This window comes from Psammomys obesus, unplaced genomic scaffold (genome assembly GCF_907164565.1).
Source record: "Psammomys obesus unplaced genomic scaffold, mPsaObe1.curated_primary_1811, whole genome shotgun sequence".
Taxonomy (NCBI): domain Eukaryota; kingdom Metazoa; phylum Chordata; class Mammalia; order Rodentia; family Muridae; genus Psammomys; species Psammomys obesus.
In genome coordinates, this window is record NW_026596091.1 from 5,416,697 (window position 1) to 5,440,899 (window position 24,203).

The following is a 24,203-nucleotide window of genomic DNA, read 5'->3' on the forward strand; positions in this document are numbered from 1 at the left end:
CAGTGACACTGGCACGTTTTACAGAGTGTGTAACCTTGCTGAAGTCCTGAAGGCTGGTTAAGCTTGCTGTGAGCTGGGAAGGGTGGTGACAGCCTAGTGACTCACCAGCATTCTACGTCCTCGAAGCTCCATTCAGGACCTGCCTAAGATCACCAAAATTATGTCGCCATTAAACATCTCTAATGTGAAAATCCAGAGTCTAAGATGTTCCTGAAATCCAGAACTTTGTGAGCACCAACACAAGCGTAAAACTAGGAATATATCCTCATACGAAACTGTTTTGTGTACAGAATTATCTAAAATGTGTTAAATTGCCTTCTGGCTATGTGTATAAGATGTGTATGAAACATGAATTTTATGCTTAGGCTTGAGTTTCATCCCCCAAATATTTCTTCACATGTACATGTGAGTATGTGGACTTTTCTTTTTGTGAGACAGGACCTCACTATGTAGCTGTAGCTAGCCTAGAGATCACTGTGTATTCCATAGTAAGCTTCATTTTCAAGATCCTCCTCCCTCCCAGGTGCTGGGATTAGAAGTGTATGCTATCATGCTGGTCTGGAAACAAAATAGGCACAGTGGCATGGTGGAGCACGCCTTTAACCCCAGCACCCAGGAGGCAGGGGCAGATAGAGCTTGAGTTCAAGGTTAGGCAAGTTCCAGGCCAACCAAAGACCCTGTCTAAAAAAAAAAAAAAGAAAAGAAAAGAAAAGAAACAAAACAAAACAAAAACCTCTTAACACTAAGACTCTTCTGGTGCCAAGCATTTTGGAAAAAGGATAGTCGGCCATGTAGTAGTATTGCCAGCACACCTTCAGTGAAGACCCTCCATGAAAACCTCTTACTTGGCTTTTAATGCATAGCCTTCCTTTTTGTAGATGAATCCACAATATGGAACTAACATTGGCTTTGGGACAACCATCAAGACATTTTAAAACCTGGCAACCTTGACTTATCAAATCACCTAAAAGCTTCTAGCTTCTTTTTAGGTTAGCAGGAGCAGAAGTGCTTTTATCCTAAAGACTTCTTTTTGTTTCTTGTAACATAATATTTTATTGATTATTTGGGAATTTCACATAATGCACCCCAAGGGCACAGTCCTCCCAGTCACAAGGATGTCCCCTCCCATCCTTGTGACTTCTTCCACCCCAGAAGAGAAAAAACAAACAAACAAACAAACAAACAAGTCCAATTTGTGTTGCTCATGTGCTCACTGGAGCATGGTCATGCTCCCAGCGGCCAGCCCCTTAGAGAAAGCTGAGTCCTTCTCTGCCTGCACCCCCACCAGAAGCCCTCAGCTGTGGAGAGCTACACTTTAGCCTCCTTATCACAGTTTTTAAGCTTTCTCTTCAATGGCTTCCCATGTAGGCTGTTACTTGGAGGTGGGCTTTTTTTTTTGGGGGGGGGGGAGTTGTCACTGAAGCGTTCCATGTCCCTCTTTCTCAACAGTGAATTAGTTGTCAATGCCATGACAAAAGTAGCTTCCTGTAGGCTTCTTAATAATGTAAAAAATCAAATCCACCCAAATTTAAAGCCAGGTTAAACCTTGTGAGTGTCTGAGCCCTTCAAAAAGCTGCTGGGCATGTACAGATGTACAGGTCTTACAGGAAAGCTCTGCCTTCCTTTGGGATGTGCCGTCCCCCTAGAATGGCTCGCTTGCCTCTGACTGACAGGCTTACCCCAGTGGGAGGTACCATCCTGTCCTGTGCTCACGGGGTGTTTAGTAGTACCGGGGGCCTCTGTTCTCTGGATCAGCTTCTCTTCAACTTTCCCATTCACAATGCCTTGGCTTGAGATATTTTTACATACACTAGATATATCAATATAGAAAATAGCTATATGTTAACTGATAATAAATTATAAGGAAATTTTTTGTCATTACATTTATATTGTGCATTTGTGGACAACTTTCAGGAAGCAGTTCTGTCCGTCGTGTGGGTCCTGGGAATCAAACTTGTGATGCCATGCATGCTTGGTGGCAGGTGCCCAGGAAATTCATTTTTAAATAATTCTTTGATATACATGTAATAAAACCTTTTCATCAGAGATGAAAACAAATTTTATACTTTTGAGATGGTCATAAATAATCCTGGCCGTAATTGGTACTGCAGAGCTATCACCTTCAGTGTTTTTCTTTTTCTTTTGTTTTGTTTTTTGAGACAGGGTTTATCTGTGTAGCTGTGACTGTCCTGGAACTCGCTCTATAGACCGAGCTGATCTCAAGCTCCCAGAGGTCTACCTGCCTCTGCTGAGTGCTGGGATTAAAGGTGTGCACCGCCTTTGCTCTTAATATTTTCATTGTCTTCTGTGTTTTTCAGGTTTTTTCCATAAGTGCTAAGAATTCTATTTTCTAAATTGTGCAAAGGGTAGAAACGTGTCTAGGGGTATTTCAGAAAATGTTTGAAAGCTGAGGATGCAGCTCAGTAGGTTGAATACCAGCGTAGTGTACCAGAGGCCCGGGTTGGCTCCCTAGCACTACCCAAACCAGATGGTGACACACACAGAGGCCTGCAGTCCCCCCACTCTGCAGTGGCAGAATCATCAGGAGTTCCGCTTAAGAACTCCGTCCTTTATCAGAAACCACAGCTCCTCAACCCTGACTGGAAATCAAGAAGACATATGCTACAAAAAATTAACCCAGCATCAAGATACATCACAGATCCTTTCCCAGCAAAAGAAGCTACAATAGAAGAGTTGCAGGGTTGGGTTGCCACCTAGTGGACGGCAGAGGATACTGCATGCTCGTTACCCCTGCTCCTTAATACAGGCAGAAAATCTCATGCTTTTGAAATGTTCTTCTAAAGTTCCTTACTTTTTATCTCTCTTTCAGCTATTGTGTGGTTATGGCGAGACAACCTTCTTATTTTTGATTAGTTAGAAGCCAGTCCTATGTTAGTATGGGCTGGCAAGATGGCTTAGTGGGTAAAGGTGCCTGCTGCAGACCTTAAGACTGAATTCAGTCCTAGCAACCAACCCCTGCAAGCTGTCCCCTGACTCCCACACCTGCAGTGTGGCATACAAGCTCCTCCCACAAAATGCAGAAATAAAATCAAGTCTTTAGAATTATTTTGAAGTGTATTTCTTAAGGTTGCTACTTAAGAATAATTTTCTGCTGGGACCAGTGGCACCTGCCTGTAATGCCAGAACTCAGGGAGGCAGGTGGATCTCTGTAAGTTCAAGGCCAGCCTGGTCTACAAATCCAGTACAGGACGGACTGTGTCTTGGAAAAAAGAAGGGGGGGGGGGGGAGGAGGAAGAGGAGGAGAATTATTTTCTTGTTACAGTTCTTAATGCAAATTATGAAATAAAATTGGATGTCATTTTAAAATAATGCTGTGAATCTTTGGATCTTTTATTAAAATTCTCAAGTTGTCTTAATAATCTCTGAAGCATTTTTTCTTTTTAAATTGATGGTGCTAGATTGGAAGCCAGAGCTAGAGCCTCATACATGAGGCTCTTTACTTGAACTACATCCTAGGCCCAGTTTGCTTCTTTCATCAGTAATGCAGCAGCAACAAACCTTTATATTTACTGGTTAACAGTTTTTTAAAAAGGTGTTTTGTTTTGTTTTTGGCAGTTCTGTACTTTTATGTGGCATTCGGTAGGCTAGTTCTGATCCACATTGACCTCTGTAGATTTTTGAATTGGAAACAGGCATGTAAGTTACCAATGTGTAGAGCTTGCATTTTGTTTTGTTTGTCTAAGATGGAAATTTCTAGCCTCTCAGGGTTAGTTAGCTGTGCTTCTTTGTGGTGGCTTGGGCTCTGTAGGAGCTGTACAGCGAAATTTCACACACGGCCTGGAGAAAGCCTGGCTCTGCTTTACTCTCAACCACACTAGATGATTTTCTTACTCCAGCTCTGGCTGATGATCCCTGAACTGCTTCTTGCAGTGAACAGAGCTGAGAAAAGAATGCCACTTCATTTGGATTCAGAAAGGCCAGGTTCTAACTTACAGGGCTCCACTTAGCAGGCAACGGGGAAGACGCCAGGCAGCCTGCCAGGCACCTGCCTCTGTCGTTCGTATCTCTAGTCCAGCCTTCCACTTGTAGTACAGGCACCTGCCTAGGCATCACCTGTCCCTGCCTTCCACAGGCCAGCTGGGCCATGCAGCACAAGCCTGCATGGATGACAAAATCAGGCTCACAGCAGTGGAGACAGGAATTTACACTTTAACCTTGGTACAGTAGTTGCCCAAGGCAGTGCCTGGTCCCCATTATGTGCTCAGTCAGTGGGAGAAATTGTAGGGAAAACGCTATAATTACCAAGTTAAAGTGCAGCACAGTCTTGTAATCTGCTTCAGAAGGCTGGGCTAGGAGGATTGCAAATTCAAGGGCCTATCCAGCCACCTCAGTAAGATCCTGTCTTAAAATAGAACGTAAGGGGGATAGGGGCCTGGAGGTCTAGCTTGTGGCATTTCTGTGAGGCTTCAGGATAATTCCAATCACTCTCCCCTGGGGGGCTGCTTTGCCAGGCCACTGAGGTAGAGGCTGTGCTCAGTCCTGACATACAGCTTGATGTGCCGGGATTGGGGGGAGCACTCCCCTTTTCTGAAGGGGAGCAGAGGGAGTTCAGGGAATGAGGAAAGGAGGGTGAGTCCAGGAGGAGGGAGGGGACTACAGTTGGAATATAATGTGAGTGAGTGAGTGAATGAATGAGAACAAATAAAAAGGTAACCTCCAAGGTAAAAACAATTTTTATATATTGAGTTTAAAATTAAATTATAATATTAAATTAGTTTACTTATTCCAGAATAACAGTTTTTCTCAGGCTAGGGGACCTATAGAGGTATTGTGGGAACCAGCAAATGGGAAGAAAGGGGCACAGAGTCTTGCCGGGAGAGGTGGGAAGTCACCTAGATAGACTGTTCCCCAACACACAGAAGGAGAGCTGATGCTTGAGTTCTTGATGTGTGCCAGGACAGTCAAGGCAAAGGAACACAGTGAGAAGACAGTCTGCACACTGTTGGGGATTAAGAGTGGATGGCCTAGGTGATGGTGGTGCACATTTTTAATCCCAGCATTTGGGAGGCAGAGGCAGGTGGATCTCTGAGTTCGAGAGTTCAAGACCAGCTTGGGCTATAGAGCAAGTTCCTGGACAGCCAGGGCTGAACAGAGAAGCCCTGTCTAAAACAAAACAAAAGAAAAACAAAACAAAAAAAGAGTTGATGACGAAAAGGGGGAAAGACAGACATGAAATTCTACCACTCTCTTCTGGCTTGGGGCCACTAGAAACTCAGGGAACTGCTTAGAAAATGAGTTAGGACAGTCCAATAGAAAACAGAGCCCAGCAACCATCTGATCGTCTGGGTTTGTTTCTGTCTTCTAGATTAAGAAAACAGCAGCTTCTCTGGAGGAGCCAGTGTGGCAGGAGAATTTTCTGTCTCCAATGGGATAGTTTCCTAGTTTCTGGTTGAAAAACGTCTTCCTGGGAAATCTTGATTCAGAGTCTAAATCTAATACAGATAAAGGTGATGTGGAGGCTGGAATGGCGGAGAAGCCGAGTGTGAGGCTTGCTGCCATTCACACTGTTTCCTCTTAGATTTATGATTGCTCCAAAGCTTTGCCCAGAAAGGCATTCTCCTGGGAGCATTACAGCCAGCCAGGCCCAAGGTACCGCAGGGGTGAGGCCGGAAGCTGCTGAGACACTCATTTACAGTAGAGAGTCACCTTACCCAGCAGGCTACACTGCCGGTTTCCCCGTGTGAGTGGTCATGTTGGTAATATTCTAGAACAAAGCCAGAAACTCTTAACCCTCAGGTCTAGCCACATAGCTGTGGCTGTCATGGAACTCACTATGTAGAACAAGCTGGCCTCAAACTCACAAAGCTCTGCCTCTCTTTGCCTCCTGAGCGCTGGGATTAAAGGCATGCACCACTACACCCAGCACATTTTTTTTTAATGAGCAATAGTAAACATTTAAGCCAGCTCTGAAGAGTCAGGGGGATTTCATAAGAGTCCCACCTCTCAGGAAGGAGCTCTAGAGTCTCTTGTGGGCATTGAGGAGTGAGTGGCTAAGCTGTCAAAGGGTGCCATGGGTACCTTCCTCATGGTGTTCCTCCACTCTTGGTCACATTCACCTGGATAGTATTCTGGACCTGTGATACTGTCTTTACATTTTGAGATTAAAAAGTTGGGCATGATGACTCACACCTCTAATCTCAGCACTTAGGAAGGCTGAGACAGGAGGATTGCCATTAGTCAAGGTCAGCCTAGACCTTGAAATTGTCTCAAAAAAAGCTCCAGGTAAATGTGTTTATCCCTTGAGGTCTGTGTGCCCATGTGTGTCTCCTGTTGCCTGTCAGCTGCAGTTGTATTCGGAGGCCAGTGTCGCTCTTCTGAAACTGAATAACCCCCAGAGTTTCCAAGAGCTGAACAAGCAAACCAAGAAGAACATGACCATCAATGGGAAGGAACTGACCATCAGCCTTGCCTACCTGCTGTGGGACCTGAGCACCATCAGCCAGGTAAGCAGTGCAGACTTCCGCCGCTCAGGTCAGGAATTCAGAGTGCTTGCCTTTGCCAGAATAGCTGGGAGCAATAGGTTGAAGAATTTGAATGTCTGATACTTACTGAAAAGAACAAGGCTAGGAGAGAGATGACTCAGCTGTTAAGAGCACTTGCCGCTCTCTTCCAGAAGACCCAAGTTTGGCCCTAGTGCCCACACTGTATGGCTTATAACCTCCTATGATGCCACCTCCAAGGAATCTCATCTTCTCTGGTCTCCAAGGGCACCCACATAAGAATACACTCACATATAGATGTAAATAAAAATAAAATAAAATTTTGGCCAGGCTAGATAGCATCTGCTTTTAGTCCTAGCACTTCAGAGGCAGAAACAGACACATTTTTGTGTGTTTGAGGCCAGCCTGGTCCACATATTAAGTTCTAGGCCAGCAAGACCAATTGGATCTAAGACCCTTTATGTACAGTATATTAAAGAGATGGTTACACAAAGCATGTGTATATTTCTTGCATTTTAAAGGTCAACCAGAATCCCTTTCCTAGTTAGATTTTCTTCTGCTGTGAGGAAACACCATGACCAAAGCAACTTAGGAAAGAAAGGGTTTGTTTGCCTTACCCTTCCATGTCTCTGTTCATCATCAAAATAAGTCAGGACAGGGACTCAAATAGGGCGTGAACCTGGAGGCAGGAGCTGATGCAGAGGCCATGGAGGGGTGCTGCTTACTGGCTTGCTCAGCTTGCTTGCTTATCACCCAGGACCACCAGCCCAGGATGGAGCCACCCACAATGGGTTGGGTCTTCCCCAATGATTCATTAATTACGAAAATTCTCATAGATAGTAGTGGCGGAGTGGAGGCCTTAATCCCAGCACTTAAGAGGCAGAGGCAGGCAGACCTCTTCTCTGAATTAGAGGTCAGTCTGGTCTGCAATTTGAGTTCCAGGATAGCCAGGGCTACACAGAAAAACCCTGACTCACAATAAACGAACAAACAAGAAAAAATTAAGAAAGAAAAGAAGACAATTTCCATCATCACCTGCAGCCTGATCTCACGGAGACAGCTGACGTTCCCTCCCCTCAGCTTTTGTGAAGTTGACATAAAACTTGCTCCCCTTAGAGCAGAGCAGGTAGAGAGTTGCCACAGAGCTGCGCATCGAGGGTAGATACCTCATGACTTTGTGTGTCAAGTGTCTCTCCCATCTCCCAGTCCAAGCAGGATGAAGATGTGTCTGCCAGCCGTTTTGAAGATAACGAAGAGCTGAGGTATTCATTGCGATCTATCGAAAGACATGCACCATGGGTGCGGAATATTTTCATTGTCACCAACGGGCAGATTCCATCCTGGCTGAACCTTGACAACCCTCGAGTGACAATAGTGACCCACCAGGTGCGTGACTCCGAGAATATCACAAGGCTGTGCTTTCCGGTGTGCGCTTTCAGTGTGGTACAGTGAGTGATCTCGTAACTTCATGGCCCTCCCCTTCCCCACTCCACACCTATCTTTTTTCAGTTTTTACAGTCTCTTTCATCCCTTCCCTCTTTCTAAATGCCCAACCAAATCAAAACAGATGACACTTCCCCTCCGCATGTGTTTTCTGTTGAAAGGACATTTTCCGAAATGTGAGCCACCTGCCAACCTTCAGCTCACCTGCTATTGAAAGCCACATCCATCGAATCGAAGGGCTTTCACAGAAGTTCATTTACCTAAATGATGATGTCATGTTCGGTAAGGATGTTTGGCCAGATGATTTTTACAGTCATTCCAAAGGCCAAAAGGTAAGTGCTAAGATGGTTGGGTACCTAGCTAGGAAATCCCTACAGATGAGGAAATCTGTGTGTCCATTTTTATATTCAAGCGTTAATAAATATGCATTTATGACTTCTAAGTCAGCAGTTAGGCAGTAAGAAAACGACAGTGGGAAATTGCTTTGCTGCAGTCTCAGATAAACAGAACCCCCCCCTTCCCGGGGCTCTTTATATTTTCTAGTATAGTAAAACCACTTTGCAGCAAAAATGCAACTAGAAAATTAGCTTGACTTAGTGCTTAAGTGGGGAGTGGGTGAAGTTTCACATGAGGTGGCCTGCCCAGCTCTGGCAGTGTTGAGTTTTCGGAGTGGGCCACTGCAGGCTTAAATCACGTGGGATAGGGAGACCTCCTGTCGGAAGGGAGCTGGCTTCGTTTTCTGTGCCAGGGATCAGCCCCAGGAACTGTACCCACCAGGACAATACTCTACCACAGAGCCAGACTCTAGCCATCGGCAAGCTCTAGTGTCAGTTTAGATTAAAAATATAAATTCTGAGTATGTCATGTGCAAAAGAAGGGTGAGTTTACAAAAAGGAGAGGGTATGTTTATCTTCAGTGGATTTAATTTATAAAGCAGTCATGTACCACATAAGTCATTTTGGGAACTTGGGACGTTGTGCTAATTATGTGCCTAAACACAGCTTTACCATGGAGATAATGGCTCCTAGCATGGTGTTCCTCCCCTCAGCCTTGAGGCGATTATGCATAAATGCACTCAGGGGCAACCAGCAAGTATCACAGCTAAAGAGTGGCTGTGCCAGACTTCCTTCCTACTTTGGCGTGTTCTTACACTCACATGTAAGTCTGGCACAGTCTTACTTTATTCTGAAGGAGATTATTGAAGTAGACCCCTGCACATCGGGGGTTTACTTTTGGATGATGCACAAACCACACCCAAACACCAGTTTTTACGGAGAGATCCTTTATTAAACAGGGACAAAAAGGTACAGTGGCTGTTTTCTGACTCAGGCAGAAAAAAACAGCAGAGAAAAAGGGGGAGGTCTGTGTTAGAATGGGCTAAGATGCAAGATGCAGATGGTATATTGTGATTGGGCATGTTGATTAGGTGAACCAGAGGGTGCTTTTGATTGCTGGACCTTGGGGGTTAGCTCTAGGAATAATCTAACAGCTTTTAGCAGAGAGAATGGGGAGAAGGGCAGGGCCTACCAGAGCCGTGGTTGCCAGGCCCAGGCTAGCTAGAGGACTGTCAATTATAATGGCCCGTTGTTGAGACTAATCCACAAGCTGAGTCCTCGTCTTGAAGCAACTGGGAAAGGATAACCATGCAGCAGTTGGCCTGGCAGGCTTAACTCCAGCGGCATGGGCCAACCCTCAGCAGTGCCAAGTGCCAGCAGCCAGTCTTGGGGAACTTTGGAAGTTAAATTTGTTTTACGAGACAGGGTTTCTCTGTGTAGCCTTGGCTGTCCTGGAACCCTGCCTCCCTGAGCTCTGGGATTACAGGCGTGCATCACCGTGCCCATCCTGAAAGCTTTTTTTTTTTTTTCCCTAAAGAAATTTTAATTCAAGAGTAAAAAGGGTCAGAAATTATTATGTTTTTCTCTTTGACTTTATCACAGGTTTATTTGACATGGCCTGTGCCGAATTGTGCAGAAGGCTGTCCTGGCTCCTGGATTAAAGATGGCTATTGTGACAAGGCCTGTAATAATTCAGCCTGCGATTGGGATGGTGGTGATTGCTCTGGTGAGGACAAGCTAAATGTGACTTGTTCATTTTCCCAGAGATTCCTGGTTGGTGTGGCCACGTGGCGCAGATGATTCATGCACTCTTGACTGCATTTCTCTAGTATAGGCTCTGCACGTGGGAGTATCTTTCGTTATTACTTAAAGCACCTAGGTTACCCTCAATCTTGGCAACCCAAGTATCATTCTCACCAGTTCTACTGGAGCCCATTGAGCTGCAGAAGAAATAGCTCTTATCTACTCAATAGTCCCCTCTGCCCTCCCTCTGCCCCACCCCCACATCCCACTCCACCCCGACACACCACCATTCACCTTTGGACTTGATGGTGGCACTTTTTAAAATATGTTTATTTAGTACCTTTCAGTTTGTAAAGCACTAAATTCTAGAGCATTATTTATTACCCACTTGAAGTTTTTGGGCTTCAAGAAATAGAGTGCTTACACATAATATCATCCTGGTGTTCCAGATGAAGAAATGGGCTTGTTAGTATGTTGAATATTGAGGAGGTAAAAGCTGTGCCTCAGTCTTCTCTGTCAGGTGCTCTTTTGTAAAATATAAGCAGCTGCAAGGAGAGAACACAGATGTGAGCAGTAGACGTAGTAAAGGTTAGCACTTGATGGAGGGAACAGGTTGGAACATGGTTTTGAATTCTGACAGTCACGGTCCCCAGAACAATACCTCCCCTTCTCCACTTTGCTCTTAGTCACACTGCACTCTACCAGCTGATACTCCCTTTGGGGGTTTTCCTCAAGACTCAGAGTCCTTTGCTAGTGAGCCTTTGTGGCTGCAGTTCCTGGGTCAGTCTTGTGAACGTAATGATGAGCTGTCATCATTCACAATGGTAAGCCCAGCAAAGGCTCCTCCTTCCTCCTCTCTCTACAGGTAACAGCGGCGGCAGTCGCTACGCTGCGGGAGGTGGGGGTACCGGGAATATCGGAGTTGGACAGCCTTGGCAGTTTGGTGGAGGAATAAACAGTGTCTCTTACTGTAACCAAGGATGTGCAAATTCCTGGCTTGCTGATAAGTTCTGTGACCAAGCCTGCAACGTCTTGTCCTGTGGGTTTGATGCTGGTGACTGTGGACAAGGTATGTTGATTGCAATGAAAGCATTAGAAACAAAGGGCTAAACCCACAAATAGAGGAGCAGTGGGCGGTTGTCATTATTTAGAGTAGTTCTTCTCAGATGGGCAGAAAAGTTGGAAATTAGTCATTGAAATCTATTGACAAAAATCATGCCACATCTCTATAGTGAAAGTCAGGGTTATTAACGTTCCATGAAAATTGCTGTGGTCACCTCAAATGAGCATACATACATGTGTATATATCTCCAAAGGGATTATTAAAATTTGTGGGCGTTTTAAAATAAATTTAAAGTCACCCTTAGAAAATAAGAACTTGAACCCAGAGAATTAAGGAACGGGAGTAAAAATGCCTAATTAAAAAGAAACCATGTTTGTGTTTTTTTCCTCTAGATCATTTTCATGAATTGTATAAAGTAACTCTCCTCCCAAACCAGACTCACTATGTTATCCCCAAAGGTGAATACCTGTCTTATTTCAGCTTTGCAAAAATAGCACGAAGAGGAGTTGAAGGCACCTACAGTGACAATCCAATAATCCGGCACGCATCCATTGCGAACAAGTGGAAAACCATACACCTCATTATGCACAGTGGCATGAATGCAACCACCATACATTTTAACCTCACCCTGCAAAACTCAAATGACGAAGAGTTCAAAATCCAGATAACCGTAGAGGTGGACACAAGGGAGGTGCCGAAACTGAATTCTACAACCCAGAAGGCCTATGAAAATTTGGTTAGCCCTGTGACACCTCTTCCTCAGGCTGAAATCCCTTTTGAAGATGTTCCCAAAGGGAAACGCTTCCCCAAGGTCAGGAGACATGATGTAAATGCAACAGGTAGATTCCAAGAGGAGGTGGAAATCCCCGTGGTAAATATTTCACTCCTTCCAAGAGAGGCCCAGGTGAGACTGAGGGGCTTGGATTTGCAGCTGCAGCAAGGAGACATCACTCTGAAAGGATACAACCTATCCAAGGCGGCCCTGCTAAGGTCTTCCCTGGGGATGTCACTAGATGCTAAAGTAAACCCCCAAGCTGGAAGGACCGATGAAACAAAGGATAACTTGGAGGTCTCCCAGGAAAAGCCCTCTCAGGAAAGCCCACGTGATTTTGTTGCTGGACACAGATCAGAGACACAGAAGTCCCCAGTGGGTACAGTGAAGGTGAATGACCGTGACCATAATTTGAATCTAACCCTGGTCTCGGAGACAGATGCACGGTTTAAGTTGAAATCTCAGGCCCATGGTGCACCAGGCCTGGGTGTATCCAAAGAAAACCTCTCGCCGCTGATTATTCCCCCGGAAAGCCACAGAGCAAAAGAAGAGCTCCCAGGGAAAGAAGAGGAAAGAGACAGAGCCGAGGGCAATGTGGACAGCCCGGTAGCTGTGAATGAAATAGTGCCTGGAAGACGGTTGCAGCAGCATGCTGTACACAGTTACCCAGGCTTTCTGCCTTGGGAGAAGAAAAAGTATTTCCAAGACCTTCTTGATGTAAGTTAGAGCCAGCCTTATGCTTTGTCATGCCCAGGAACATAAGTAACCTTATAAGCGATAATATAATCTAGCGTTTTCCTGTGAGCACAACTGAACTAAATGCCTTTCCTGAGTGATTTCATTTCATTTTTCCCATAAAAATGCCATATAAAACGTGAATAAGAATTTTAGCTAGGGATGGGGGCTGGGCAAGTGGGAGAACAGGGTCAGCATCCCGCCTCTCAGCCTCTCAGCCTGTAGCTCTGGTACTGTTCCAGTGTTACTGGTGTGAAAAGCTGAGGTTTAGATAAGCTCGCTAGCATTTCCAGCATCAACGCAGCCAGCGGTGTAAGCCAAACCTCACAGCCGGGCCTCTTGTCCCCCGTGTCATGCGTGGCATTCACTGTGCCAAGGTGCTGTTTTTCCTCTGGCTGCTGCCACAGTGAACAACACTGGGAATACAGAGCCACTGCTCAGGAAGACTGAGAGCTCACTAAGGACAGATTTAGAGGTGACAGTTGTGGCCATGAGGGGACATAGGCAAGGAGTCCCTGGGGAAACAGGCTCAGCGTTGCCCAAGGCATTAGGGCAGGCTTCCAGGGACCAATCCCTACGAGCCAACCCTAGATGGGGCAGAGCTGATGGACCAAGAGAAGCTGTGCGGTCAAGGCTGGACGGTGAAGAAGCATCTGAAGTGGGGCCGTGTCTTGTCCTCAGCACTTTTGGGAAGCATCATCTTGCCTTGCACCCTGGGCATTTACTAATCCCTGGGAAGGTGCAGCTTCTTGCCTGTGCTTCTTTTTACACTTTCCTAAAAGTATAGAAATGTGATTGACTGTAGACTAGTGAAATTTTCAAGCAGTACAAAATCTGCTGTGAAAAGGGAAGGTCTTGAATCTGGGTCCTTGAGGTCGATGAACGGCAGCCCTCCCAGGCTTTTCTCTGGGTGTATTAAGTGTGCCGCCTGCTCAGTTTCTGCCCTGCGGTGGTGATTCTGTGCCATCCACGTGTGCCCTCGCTGCCTCGGGTTCAGTACCTGTGAGGACTGGTTCCTGGCAGCACCTTTGTTCTTTCCAACAGCTGGACATCTGCAGTATTTTACAACTATCGGCTCTCAGTGTGTTTTTCCATACCTTATGCTTAAGCTTTTAATTCCACTGGGAGAAGTGGAAGGTTTTGAAAACATGGTGTCCTAAAACATGGCACCACTTTGCACTCCTACCATGACCAGGAACGCTGGCCATTCATAGACTAACCAGCACTGGTCACCATCATGTCTTCACAGTTTCTTCTATTAAAGTATTTCAACTTCTTTGCCAGTTTTCTTTGCTCCTTTAGTTCTGCCCAACTGGTTTTGTCTCTTTCATACAGCGAGCTCAGTTTCTTTTAGTCGTATTCAAAATTCAAATACATGCTCCTTTGTAGCTTTACATTTAAGGCACTATAACATTTGTATGTAAATTGTCTAAGTGTTACACAGCATTGGCTTTAAAGTCACGTTTTGATGCACACCTGGCCTGTGACGTCACTGTTATTCTCAAGCCAGTGCTGACCTGACAGCACAGACTTCACTCACCGTTGAGGACTGTTAGTGAGCAGTGGTACCACTTTCTAAAACAGTGCGTGGTGGCGCCTTTATCTCTGGACTAAACACAATATTGAGTTACACGGAATTCTCCTTTCAGGAGGAAGAGTCACTGAAGACACAATTGGCATACTTCACTGATAGCAAACATACAGGGAGGCAGCTAAAAGACACGTTTGCGGACTCCCTCCGCTACGTCAATAAAATCCTGAATAGCAAGTTTGGATTCACATCCAGGAAAGTCCCTGCACACATGCCACACATGATTGACAGAATCGTCATGCAAGAACTGCAGGATATGTAAGTCTCCGCTGTGCCCCTGTTGCCTGCCCATGTACCTGACGTTTGCATATGAGCTTACGGCCTCCATATTTGATGTGTCAAAGATGCCATGTAAATAGGACTTGAAGACAGACTTGTGTTTTCATAAACGCCCGATACTGCATGTAACCTGGGCTATCCAGAGCTCTCTGTGTTATATTTGGGCAGGTTCCCTGAAGAATTTGACAAGACGTCTTTTCACAAGGTGCGTCACTCCGAGGACATGCAGTTTGCCTTCTCATATTTTTATTACCTCATGAGTGCAGTCCAGCCCCTGAATGTTTCGCAAGTCTTTGATGAAGTAGATACGGATCAATCGGGTGTCTTGTCTGATAGAGAAATCCGGACACTGGCGACCAGAGTTCACGACCTGCCCTTAAGCTTGCAGGTAATGTCTCTCTTAGCCTGAGAAAAATCTAATTTGCATATTACCTCTTCTTCTACTGCATTTCAAGTAAAGATAAGTCTGAATGCTTCATGTGTTGGCTAGTACCTTATCCATTTACTAGTGCCAAAATTAAATAATGTTTCAGATTTGTGTTTTATGGATTGTGTGTGTGTGTGGCCTTGCATTGGGGTTGTTTGTTATCTGAGGGAATGCACCATGTGATCCTGTGGCGAGTTCATTGAGGGCCTGGAGGTACGACTGACTAGGGAGCTCAGCTGAGTCCTCCATGCCCCTTTGGAATGCAGATCTCATGCATGGGAATGTGAAAATGAATCGAGTTGCACAGAGTTCTTTCTTATGACCCTGGACCACCCTGTAGAGATGGGTGTCTCGTGGCCCTCACGTTCTGTTTCAGATGAGGATGAAATATTTGTTGTATTGTCTTATTTTACTCTTTTGAAATGTTTCTGTTTTATACTTTACTTAGAAATCTATTGCTATTGAGCCTGTAAAATCGCCATTTTTAGATTTTCACGTACTGATAATAAAAAAGTATGTGAATCATAATAAAAGATTTTTCCCTTTATTGTTTGAGATTATAACATATTATATCATCACCCCTTCCCTTTTCACCCTCCACATCCTCTCATGCACCTCCCTCCATGCTCTTTTCCAAATATTTGGCCTTCCATCCCCATTAATTGTTAGAGACATGTATGTATATGTATAGACATATATAAATACATAAGTCTGTATAATGTTACTTGTATGCACATACTTTTTATTTTTAAACCAGTTTTATCTATGCTATGTATAACAATTTATAGTTTATGCTGTATACATAACATTTTATCTATGTTGTATATAAAAGATATATTTTATCTATGCTGTATTTAACAGATTATATTGTATCTATACTGTATATAACAGATTTATATATTATCTATGCTGTATATAACAGATTTCCATTTTTCTTTGTTAGGATCTGACAGGTTTGGAACACATGTTAATAAATTGCTCAAAAATGCTCCCTGCTAATATCACTCAACTAAATAATATTCCACCAACTCAGGAAGCGTACTATGATCCCAATCTGGTAAGTGTCTTGTTAATGCCAATGAGGCTATCTTCAGCCTTTCTGTGGAGCACGTTGAAGCTAGAGGCAAGGCAGCAGCACAGATATGTAGTTACTTGCAGCTTGTCTCAGAATGCCTCCGCACTCTGATCATACTAGCTGGTATTCAGATTGCTCACTTAGATTCCATAAACAGGCATCCTAGTGACCAAGAGTGATAACAAGGAACCCCCGAGCTGTCTTTTAGAAAGAGAACACTCCAAAGAAATAAGTCAAATGGGTGCTGCCAGCCCTTCCTGGGTTTTACGGGGGATGGCAATACTTCCACACACAGTTTGCAACATCACTTGTCCAAAGTGATCAGAAGAGTTTTAACTGTATGAGATGTACCCATTTCAGAGTTGTGAAAACGTGCGCCTCAGAATTGGTGAAAGGGCATGCATAGTACAGTATTTAACATGGTTTTTTAAGTAGTACATATGATATATGGGGAATCTTAGAAAAGCAATTGAATGAGGAAGGAAATGGGAAGTATACACTGTGAGTTGAATTATCAAAAATCCCAAAATACAATCTACCCCCTACATGAGTACACAGAACACACATACCTCAAAACATATATTGAATCATAGTCTTTAGTACTGTTGTCTTACTTGTATCTCTATATTTTGTACATCTTTTTGTTGTATTGAATAACTTTTGCTTTCATAAATCAGAATTAAGATCCTTTTTTATTTTTTATTTTGGGTTTTGTTGTTTTGAGACAGGGTTTCTCTGTGTAACCCTGGCTGTCTTGGAACTCACTCTGTAGACCAGGCTGGCTCCAACTCAGAGACCTACCTGCCTCTGCCGCCTGTGTGCTGGGATTAAAGGCGTGAGCAACCACCGCCTGGAAAAGTTATATTTTTAAAAAAATTACTAGGGTTGAGAGGTGGCTCAGTGGTTAAAAGCACCTTCTGGGCTCAGTTCTTAGTGCCTACATGGTGGTCACAGCCGTCTGTAACGCCACTTCCGAGAGACACACAGCTGTTTCACAGGAACGGCTAATCAGTGCACAGGGTGTGTGTGTGTGTGTGTATGTGTGTGTGTGATCACAGGCATTTTCTGCCTTTTGTGGGAATAAAGTCATTTTAAATTATAACAGGGTAAAGAACATTCTCAGAAGAGTTTTAAACAATAACATCTTTTAAAAATCTCCCCAGATTTAATTACAACAATTCTCTCAAAGCTAATATAGTACAGGCCAATGACCTGCTGTTTGTGCTTGTTGTGACCTGTCTTAAGCCATGCCTGGTGGTATGTGGTCTGTAGCCTGTGATCCACGTGAGAGGCAGAAGCAGGAGAATCACAAGTCTCAACCAGGAACTCATCGGGAGATGTTGTCTAAGAGGACAAAAGAATAATTAGTTAATTAGGCCAAAGGTGGATAAATAAGCTCTCGCTTATGTGTCTGTCCACACTCCCTCGCTCCTCAGGATGGAGAGAGTGCACCCTGGATTGCCAGCCTCATCACTTGTCTCTTCACGAATCTTTATGTGTACCACGAGAGTGTGGCTAAGATGGAAGCTAAGGGGAAAGGGTTCTGGGCTCCCCAGCTGGTTCCCCTTCAATATGTCCTTAGTCCAGTGAACTCTTGCTGCCCCCTTAACCTCACTTGCTCCTTGTTCGCCCTTGATGGACTGTCTGACCCACTTGTGTTTTCTCACAGCCACCAGTCACTAAAAGTCTTGTTACCAACTGTAAACCAGTAACTGACAAAATCCACAAAGCATATAAAGACAAGAACAAATACAGGTAAGCAGATGAAGCGTCTTTGTTCCGCTTAAGAGGAGTTGTACAGGTCCAGGTATTTCCGCCTCTACAGCGTTCTATTAACACTGTATTCCTGTAACGGTTACGTGAGAGTTCCCCCAGTAATCTTAGAAGACACATTCATTTCTGTTCATGTTGAGTCCACTGAAGTTTTCAAGAATGCTTTTTCTATTGAAAAAAAAAAATAAGATTTATTTATTATGTGCAATTGTTCTGCCTGCATGTATACCTGCTCATCAGAAGGGGGCACCAGATCTCACTATAGATAGTTGTGAGCCACCATGTGGTTGCTGGGTATTGAACTCAGGACTTCTGGAAGAGCAGCCAGTGCTCTTAACCTCCAAGCCATCTCTCTAGCTCTTCTATTGAAATTTTGCTTTTCATTTCCATTTATTTAATAAGTAAATTTACACTTATTTATTAAACTCTTTAACAATGTTCGACAATTAGGTTTGAAATCATGGGAGAAGAAGAAATCGCTTTCAAAATGATTCGTACCAACGTTTCTCATGTGGTTGGCCAGCTGGATGACATAAGGAAAAACCCCAGGTACTAATTTTTTAATTTTTTTTCTGATTGATTATATTTTTTTTCTAAATTCTGAAAATAAATATGAGTTAGAAGGTAACAAGCAGGACTAGAGAGAAGGGAGTGGCTTCTTTCAGTGAGGAGTAGATGGAGACGCTCCATGGTAAAAGGAATTTCGGCTGGGTTTGAACAAAGAGGCAGGAGTTATGAGTTAAGCTGTATGTTCCCTACAGAGGGCCTCACCCAGACTGCTAAGCATTGGCACCAGCTGTTCAGTGAGGCCCAGGGAAGACCGGGTAGAGGGGGTGGGGCGGTCACTTGTATATAGCTGCCACTAGGTATTCCTGAAAAGCTTCCTTCTGAGCAGTTGCCTTGGCTAGATTGAGTACCTGATGCCCTCCTAGTGACCCCTAGGGGTCACTAACTGCTGGGGCAGCTCGTTGATAGGATAGCATGGGGCTTCTTAGCTTTTTTCATTTTGTTTCATCTTATTTTGCGACAGGTTCTCACTAGCCCAGGCTGGTCTGGAGCTGAGACCTGCCTCAGCCTCTTGAGTCCTGAGATGGAGGCACCAGCCACCATGCTCAGCTCTTTTCCTTCTCTCTTGGTCTTTCTGTAAGATGTTTTTTGGGGGGAGGGTTGAGACAGGGTTCTTTATGTAGCTATCCCTGGCTGTCCTAGAACTCGCTCTGTAGACCAGGCTGGCCTTGAACTCAAATGAGCTGCCTGCCTCTGCCTCCCCAGTACTAGGATTAAAGGCATATGCCACCATGGCCCTTTCTGTAAGTTCTTAAATTCTTACTACATCCTCTCTTTTTTTTTCCAAAAATTGGTAGTCGGATCTGAAAGTTTTGTTAAACTTGTTTGATTTTTTAAAATTGTTTTCAAAAGTATTGTCATAACTTATCATAATCTTAATGGGACCATGGTTTAGTGACTTTTGCCTGAAAGAAAACTTGAAACAAGGAAAGAGGCCTCGTCCTAACCTGCGTTGCTGAACTCAAGCCTCTCACAGCTTTGTTGGAAACACGTTAATTCAGAACTCCAAGAGGCTACAGTGTAGGCCAGCATCTGCATGTCAGTCACCCAGGAGCGTGTCTGTATGCTCAGAGGCCTTGGCTTAGGTGCTTACTCTATTCCTACCTGTGTAGCCAGGCAAATACATGTGCTGAACACACACATCCGGCTGCACTAAACGGAAGTCATCTAGTCATTCCCATAGTTACATGGATCTTTCAGAATTACCTGCCCCAGTCCTCTTGTTTTATAGGCAAGGAATTTGCAAGGAAGTTGTGCAAACAGCCCTCCTCCAGGGAATGGTATCAGCGAGTGTACCAAGTTGGGGAGCTGGTGCACTGAACTATTTTTTTGGAATCAAGATTTCTTATCTTCTTAGCTCAGACCCATGCATGTGATATGAGCAGTGGCTCTCTGTTGTTTCAGGAAGTTTGTTTGTCTGAACGACAACATTGACCACAATCATAAAGATGCCCAGACAGTGAAGGCTGTTCTCAGGGACTTCTACGAATCCATGTTTCCCATACCTTCCCAGTTTGAGCTGCCAAGAGAGTATCGGAACCGTTTTCTTCACATGCATGAGCTGCAGGAATGGTAAATTCTTGTTTTGTACATATGTGCATGCATGTGTGTGTGTGTCTACATATACATTTGTATCTGGATTTTAGATTCCTGACAGTTCTTTAATGTGTTATCTGCTGTGTAATTTACTTGGGAAAATATAATTAACAATTTTTGTTTTATTAAGCATTTAAAAGTCGTTTACTGGTATTTCAAGAGATTTGATTAAAAAAAACCACATAGCTGTGTTTTTTCAGCTTTACTCATTTATTCTGTGATTTGTTGATCGGTATCTAAGTGAACAGCAGCCCCGACATGGAAGATGTTGTTGTGTAGTACAAAAAGATAGGACATGAAATCAGTATGGGCGACCAGGCGTCAGCAAGCTCTCAGAACCAGTGACACTTTATAGACATTGTCTGAAAGATTGACACTTGTAAGCATTGTGTAGAAATTGTGTGCTGTACTTGGGAAGGATGAAGACAAGTAAAAACTGAATACACCTCCGTGGCGCTGTGTGTGCAGCGTTGCTCTCCTGTGAAGACGCTCCTGTCACTCCAGAAGATTCCCAGCAGCCTTTGAGCAGCCGTTTTCCCATCACCTCAGCCCCTGGTGACCATTTATTTGCTTTCTTACTATAAATTTGCCTGTTCTGGATATCGCTCATGTGAGGGCATGTGCCATGTGACCTTGTGTGTCTAACTCACGTTAGGGGAGTTGTTTTCAGTGACAGGATCAAACCCGGGACCAGGCAAGTGCTTTACGACCAAGACACACTGCGAGAGCCCTTGATTGTTTAAGACAGGCTTTCGTTGTGCTGCTCACGCTAGGCTAGAATTCCCTCTGCAGCTCAGGCTGGTCTTCAGCTTGTGACCCTTGCCTCAGCCTCGTGAGTGGGAGTAATTGGCTTACACTAAAGCAGCTGGCAAGCGGTTGTCGAGCCTGACTCCTGTGTACATGCTCTAGTATAGTCCACAGCTGCTTTTTGTGCTTTCTCCATTGTCTTACTCCCTGCCAGGTGCTCAGGCAACCTCATTGACTTTATGAAGATGTTTAAAGCTTCCACTGCTCCCTAGGTCAGGGGCTGGGATCCAGCCTTCAGGTGCCCTCATTCCACCCAGGGTGACGGGCACCAGATTGAGTTGTTTAGGCATGGCAGTAAGGTTTGTGATGATACTGCTGTGTACTTGGGATGGGACCACTGATTCTTTGGGGGGAAAGTGACATTTGGACTTGATTTTGTCCTTATAGAACCTAGCTCACTCTCCCCTCCCCCACAGGGAATACAAGTTTACTCTTGAGCCAAATGTGAGTGGCTGTGGCCCAGGGAGTGAATTCAGGTTTCCCAAATGATGCAACTCCTATGTGGAAACTCTCATGAAGCCCCTATAGTTATAAAACAATAGGCAGCCATAAATAAAGTGCCTTAAAAACAAATTGGTAGAAACAATCAGCTTAATGGCTGTCTGCAAAAAATACAACTTTCCGTGTCAAAGTAGATATATTTATTTTGGAGCCAAGTAAGAGTGACCATGTCCTGGGAACATAGACTTAACGTACCACTAAATGCCATATTCCAATGTGGTAATAGTTAGGTGAAGTTTTTTTTTTTTTTTATAATAACAACAAAGAAAGTCATATATTAAGGCACTTTTAGAATAGCTTGGTGGAAGCATTAAGTTGGTGGGTTAAAGCCAGGCTGAGAAATATCTGCTCCAGGCTTTGTGCTGTCTGTTGACCTTCAAGAGAGTAAAGAAAGCAGGAGACAGGTGGAAGAGCAGTGAAGAGAGAACAGGAAGAGAAACAGGTGGGGCAGTCTTAACAGGTCTAGACAACTTGATAGAACTTGGTGGGTGCACTTGGATAAAACAGTGTGCCCGCTGCTCCTACCTGTTCATTTTCATTTTTGTGAGGAGAGGCTGTGAGTGAGGATGGATTCATGGCACGTATGCGGCTTTTTGCCGTGTTCAGTTCCCTGGAGCTGTGAAGGCAGAGTTCTTTGCATGTTTCCAAGTGTTAATTGGCCGGGTCCGGTTTCTGACTTCAGGGACATAGTTCTGACTTCAGGGACATAGTTGAGGAAGTGGTGGGCTTGAAGGTGGTTTGAGCGCATTTCTGTGGCCCCTCCTAGGCAGTTGGCCATGTCAGGATGAAGCTGAGTATGTCCTCCCCACCTACCATCAGAAACTCGCTGAAGTAGATGATGAATGCAAAACTTGTACTTTCTCTGAGAAGTAGCTGATGGTGCTCTGGAGAGGGGAGGAGCCATGTGGTTCACATCAGTGGTGGGAATGACAAGCATGGCGTTCCCATAGAGCAAGGTGTCCTGAGTCATGGCAGAGGGTGCCTGCTGTTACAAACCAAGGAGAACTGGAGAGAGGAAGTGCCGGTCTGTTAGGGATACATTGTGGATGTCAGTTGGGGTGTTTTCAACTTGGCTATTGAAAAGGAACTGTGCCTCAGAGGCTGGCCTAAAAGCCAGCAAGATCCAAGAGCTTCTCAGTCTCTGAAGAAGATGATGCCCACCAGTATGTTGACAGAAAGCCTGTAAACACAGAAGCTAAGAAGCTGGGGACCAAAGTTAGGCTGTGAGTCTCAGCTTCTGCTTAGATCCCCTGTTGGATAGAGCCTTTCAGAGGACCTCTAGAGTAGGCTCCCATCCTGTTCCCTCTCTTTCACCACTTCTGTTGTCTACCTTGTTTGCCATTCTAAGTGAGATTTAAGCATCCTCCCTAGGGTCCTCCTTGTTGATTAGCTTCTTTAGGTCTGTAGATGGCTGTCCAATGTTATATGTCTAATATCTGCTTATTAGTGAGTATATACCATGTGTGTCTTTCTCCTTCTGGGTTACTTCACTCAGGATGATTTTTTTTTCTAGTTCCATTCATTTGCCTGCAATTTTCATGATTTCCTTGTTTTTTATTGCTGAGTAATATTCCATTGTGTAAATGTGCCACAAGTTCTGTATCCATTCCTCAGCTGAGGGACATCTAGGTTGTTTCCAGATTCTGGCTATTACAAATAAAGCTGCTATGAACATAGTTGATTAAATGTCCTTGTTGAATGGTGGAGCATCTTCCGGGTATATGCCCAGGAGTGGTATAGCTGGATCTTGAGGTAGCACTGTTCCCAATTTTCTGAGAAAGCACCAGGTTGATTTCCAAAGTGGTTGCAGGGGGTCATGTGGAAGAAGGGGGAAGGGGCATGGAGGGGACAGGAGCTCCACAAGGAGACCAATAAAGCCAAAAAATCCTGAGCCCAGGGGTCCCTACCACAGAACATCACTTTCACTTTTTTTTTTTTCTTTCTTATCGCCCTAAAACAGCCCCTTGCTCTTTGCCATCCCTCAGCTAAAACCGGACTGTGTGCCTTACTTGTCCATCTGTCTGTCCTTCACACAGCCTCCATTTGTACTTTGCTTGTGTGACACACCAGTACCCCCACATTTCATCCACTTTCCTGTTAGAGTTCCACAGGCAAACCTCATTTCCAGAGTAGCCCCGGGTCCTGCCAGCTGCCTTCCTGTGGCTCTGCCTTCCCCGAGCCTCGCCAGCTCTTCTGACACCTCTGCAGGGCTCTGGGCCACTGTGCCCCTCTGCCACTGTTACTTCCCCCTTTTTAGCCAGAAATGTTGCCTCTCAAGGCTCAGGAAAAACCCTATTGGTGCAGCTGTCCCCGTTTCTACAGAACTTTAATTTTGATAACACATGTTTCTAGCTACCTTATTGATGACATGTCAGTGACTCTCCAAGTTTCTAAACACTTTCAAGCAGAAACTTTATCTTGCTCGTCCCTCTGTATCTACAGGAATTATTCTGGAATAAATGAATGTGGATAAATGAATAAAAATAAGTGATGTCTTAAGATCTACAAGCACTTTTCTTTTGAAGTGAGGAAACTTTTACTCCCTGTACAGTACTATATTTATTATAAAATAACAGATCTGAACGTGTGTTAGAGGTGTATATCTTATTAATATTTTAGGGTTGATTGGATAGTATGTTTTTATAAAAACTCAGTGAATAACTTTTGTTTCTCAATAGGAGGGCGTATCGAGACAAGTTGAAGTTTTGGACCCATTGCGTACTAGCAACACTGATTATATTTACTATATTTTCGTTTTTTGCTGAACAGGTAAGTTTCCCATGTTTCCCATGGCCTTTTAGAAAATGACACCAACTCAAACCCACTGTCGGGTGTAGAATCCCAGTACTCAGGAGGTCGAATCACAAGTTTAAGGATAGCCTAGGCTACTTAGAAGTTGGGTTGAAAATCTACACCATCAGCACACACACACACACACACACACACACACAGAGAGAGATAAAAAAGAAGTGAAGGGAAAGCAAAGCAGTGCCAACAGAACATTTAAGTTTTTTCCTATTAGCTTACAGCCTTGT

General features: G+C 44.3%; 1 protein-coding gene across 2 annotated transcripts in view; it reads left to right on the top strand.

Moving 5' to 3' along the window:
• Positions 1 to 24,203, top strand: part of Gnptab (N-acetylglucosamine-1-phosphate transferase subunits alpha and beta) — a 70,786-nt gene that overhangs the window by 44,673 nt on the left and 1,910 nt on the right. For both annotated transcript variants that reach the window (XM_055627803.1, XM_055627804.1), the window contains exons 8-20: positions 6,303 to 6,464; positions 7,668 to 7,847; positions 8,066 to 8,236; positions 9,842 to 9,965; positions 10,848 to 11,051; positions 11,438 to 12,534; positions 14,202 to 14,401; positions 14,591 to 14,810; positions 15,793 to 15,906; positions 17,594 to 17,679; positions 18,148 to 18,246; positions 19,669 to 19,836; positions 23,847 to 23,937. In XM_055627803.1, the coding sequence (XP_055483778.1) occupies positions 6,303 to 6,464; positions 7,668 to 7,847; positions 8,066 to 8,236; positions 9,842 to 9,965; positions 10,848 to 11,051; positions 11,438 to 12,534; positions 14,202 to 14,401; positions 14,591 to 14,810; positions 15,793 to 15,906; positions 17,594 to 17,679; positions 18,148 to 18,246; positions 19,669 to 19,836; positions 23,847 to 23,937 (2,916 nt within the window). The remainder of the gene's footprint in view (positions 1 to 6,302; positions 6,465 to 7,667; positions 7,848 to 8,065; positions 8,237 to 9,841; positions 9,966 to 10,847; positions 11,052 to 11,437; positions 12,535 to 14,201; positions 14,402 to 14,590; positions 14,811 to 15,792; positions 15,907 to 17,593; positions 17,680 to 18,147; positions 18,247 to 19,668; positions 19,837 to 23,846; positions 23,938 to 24,203) is intronic.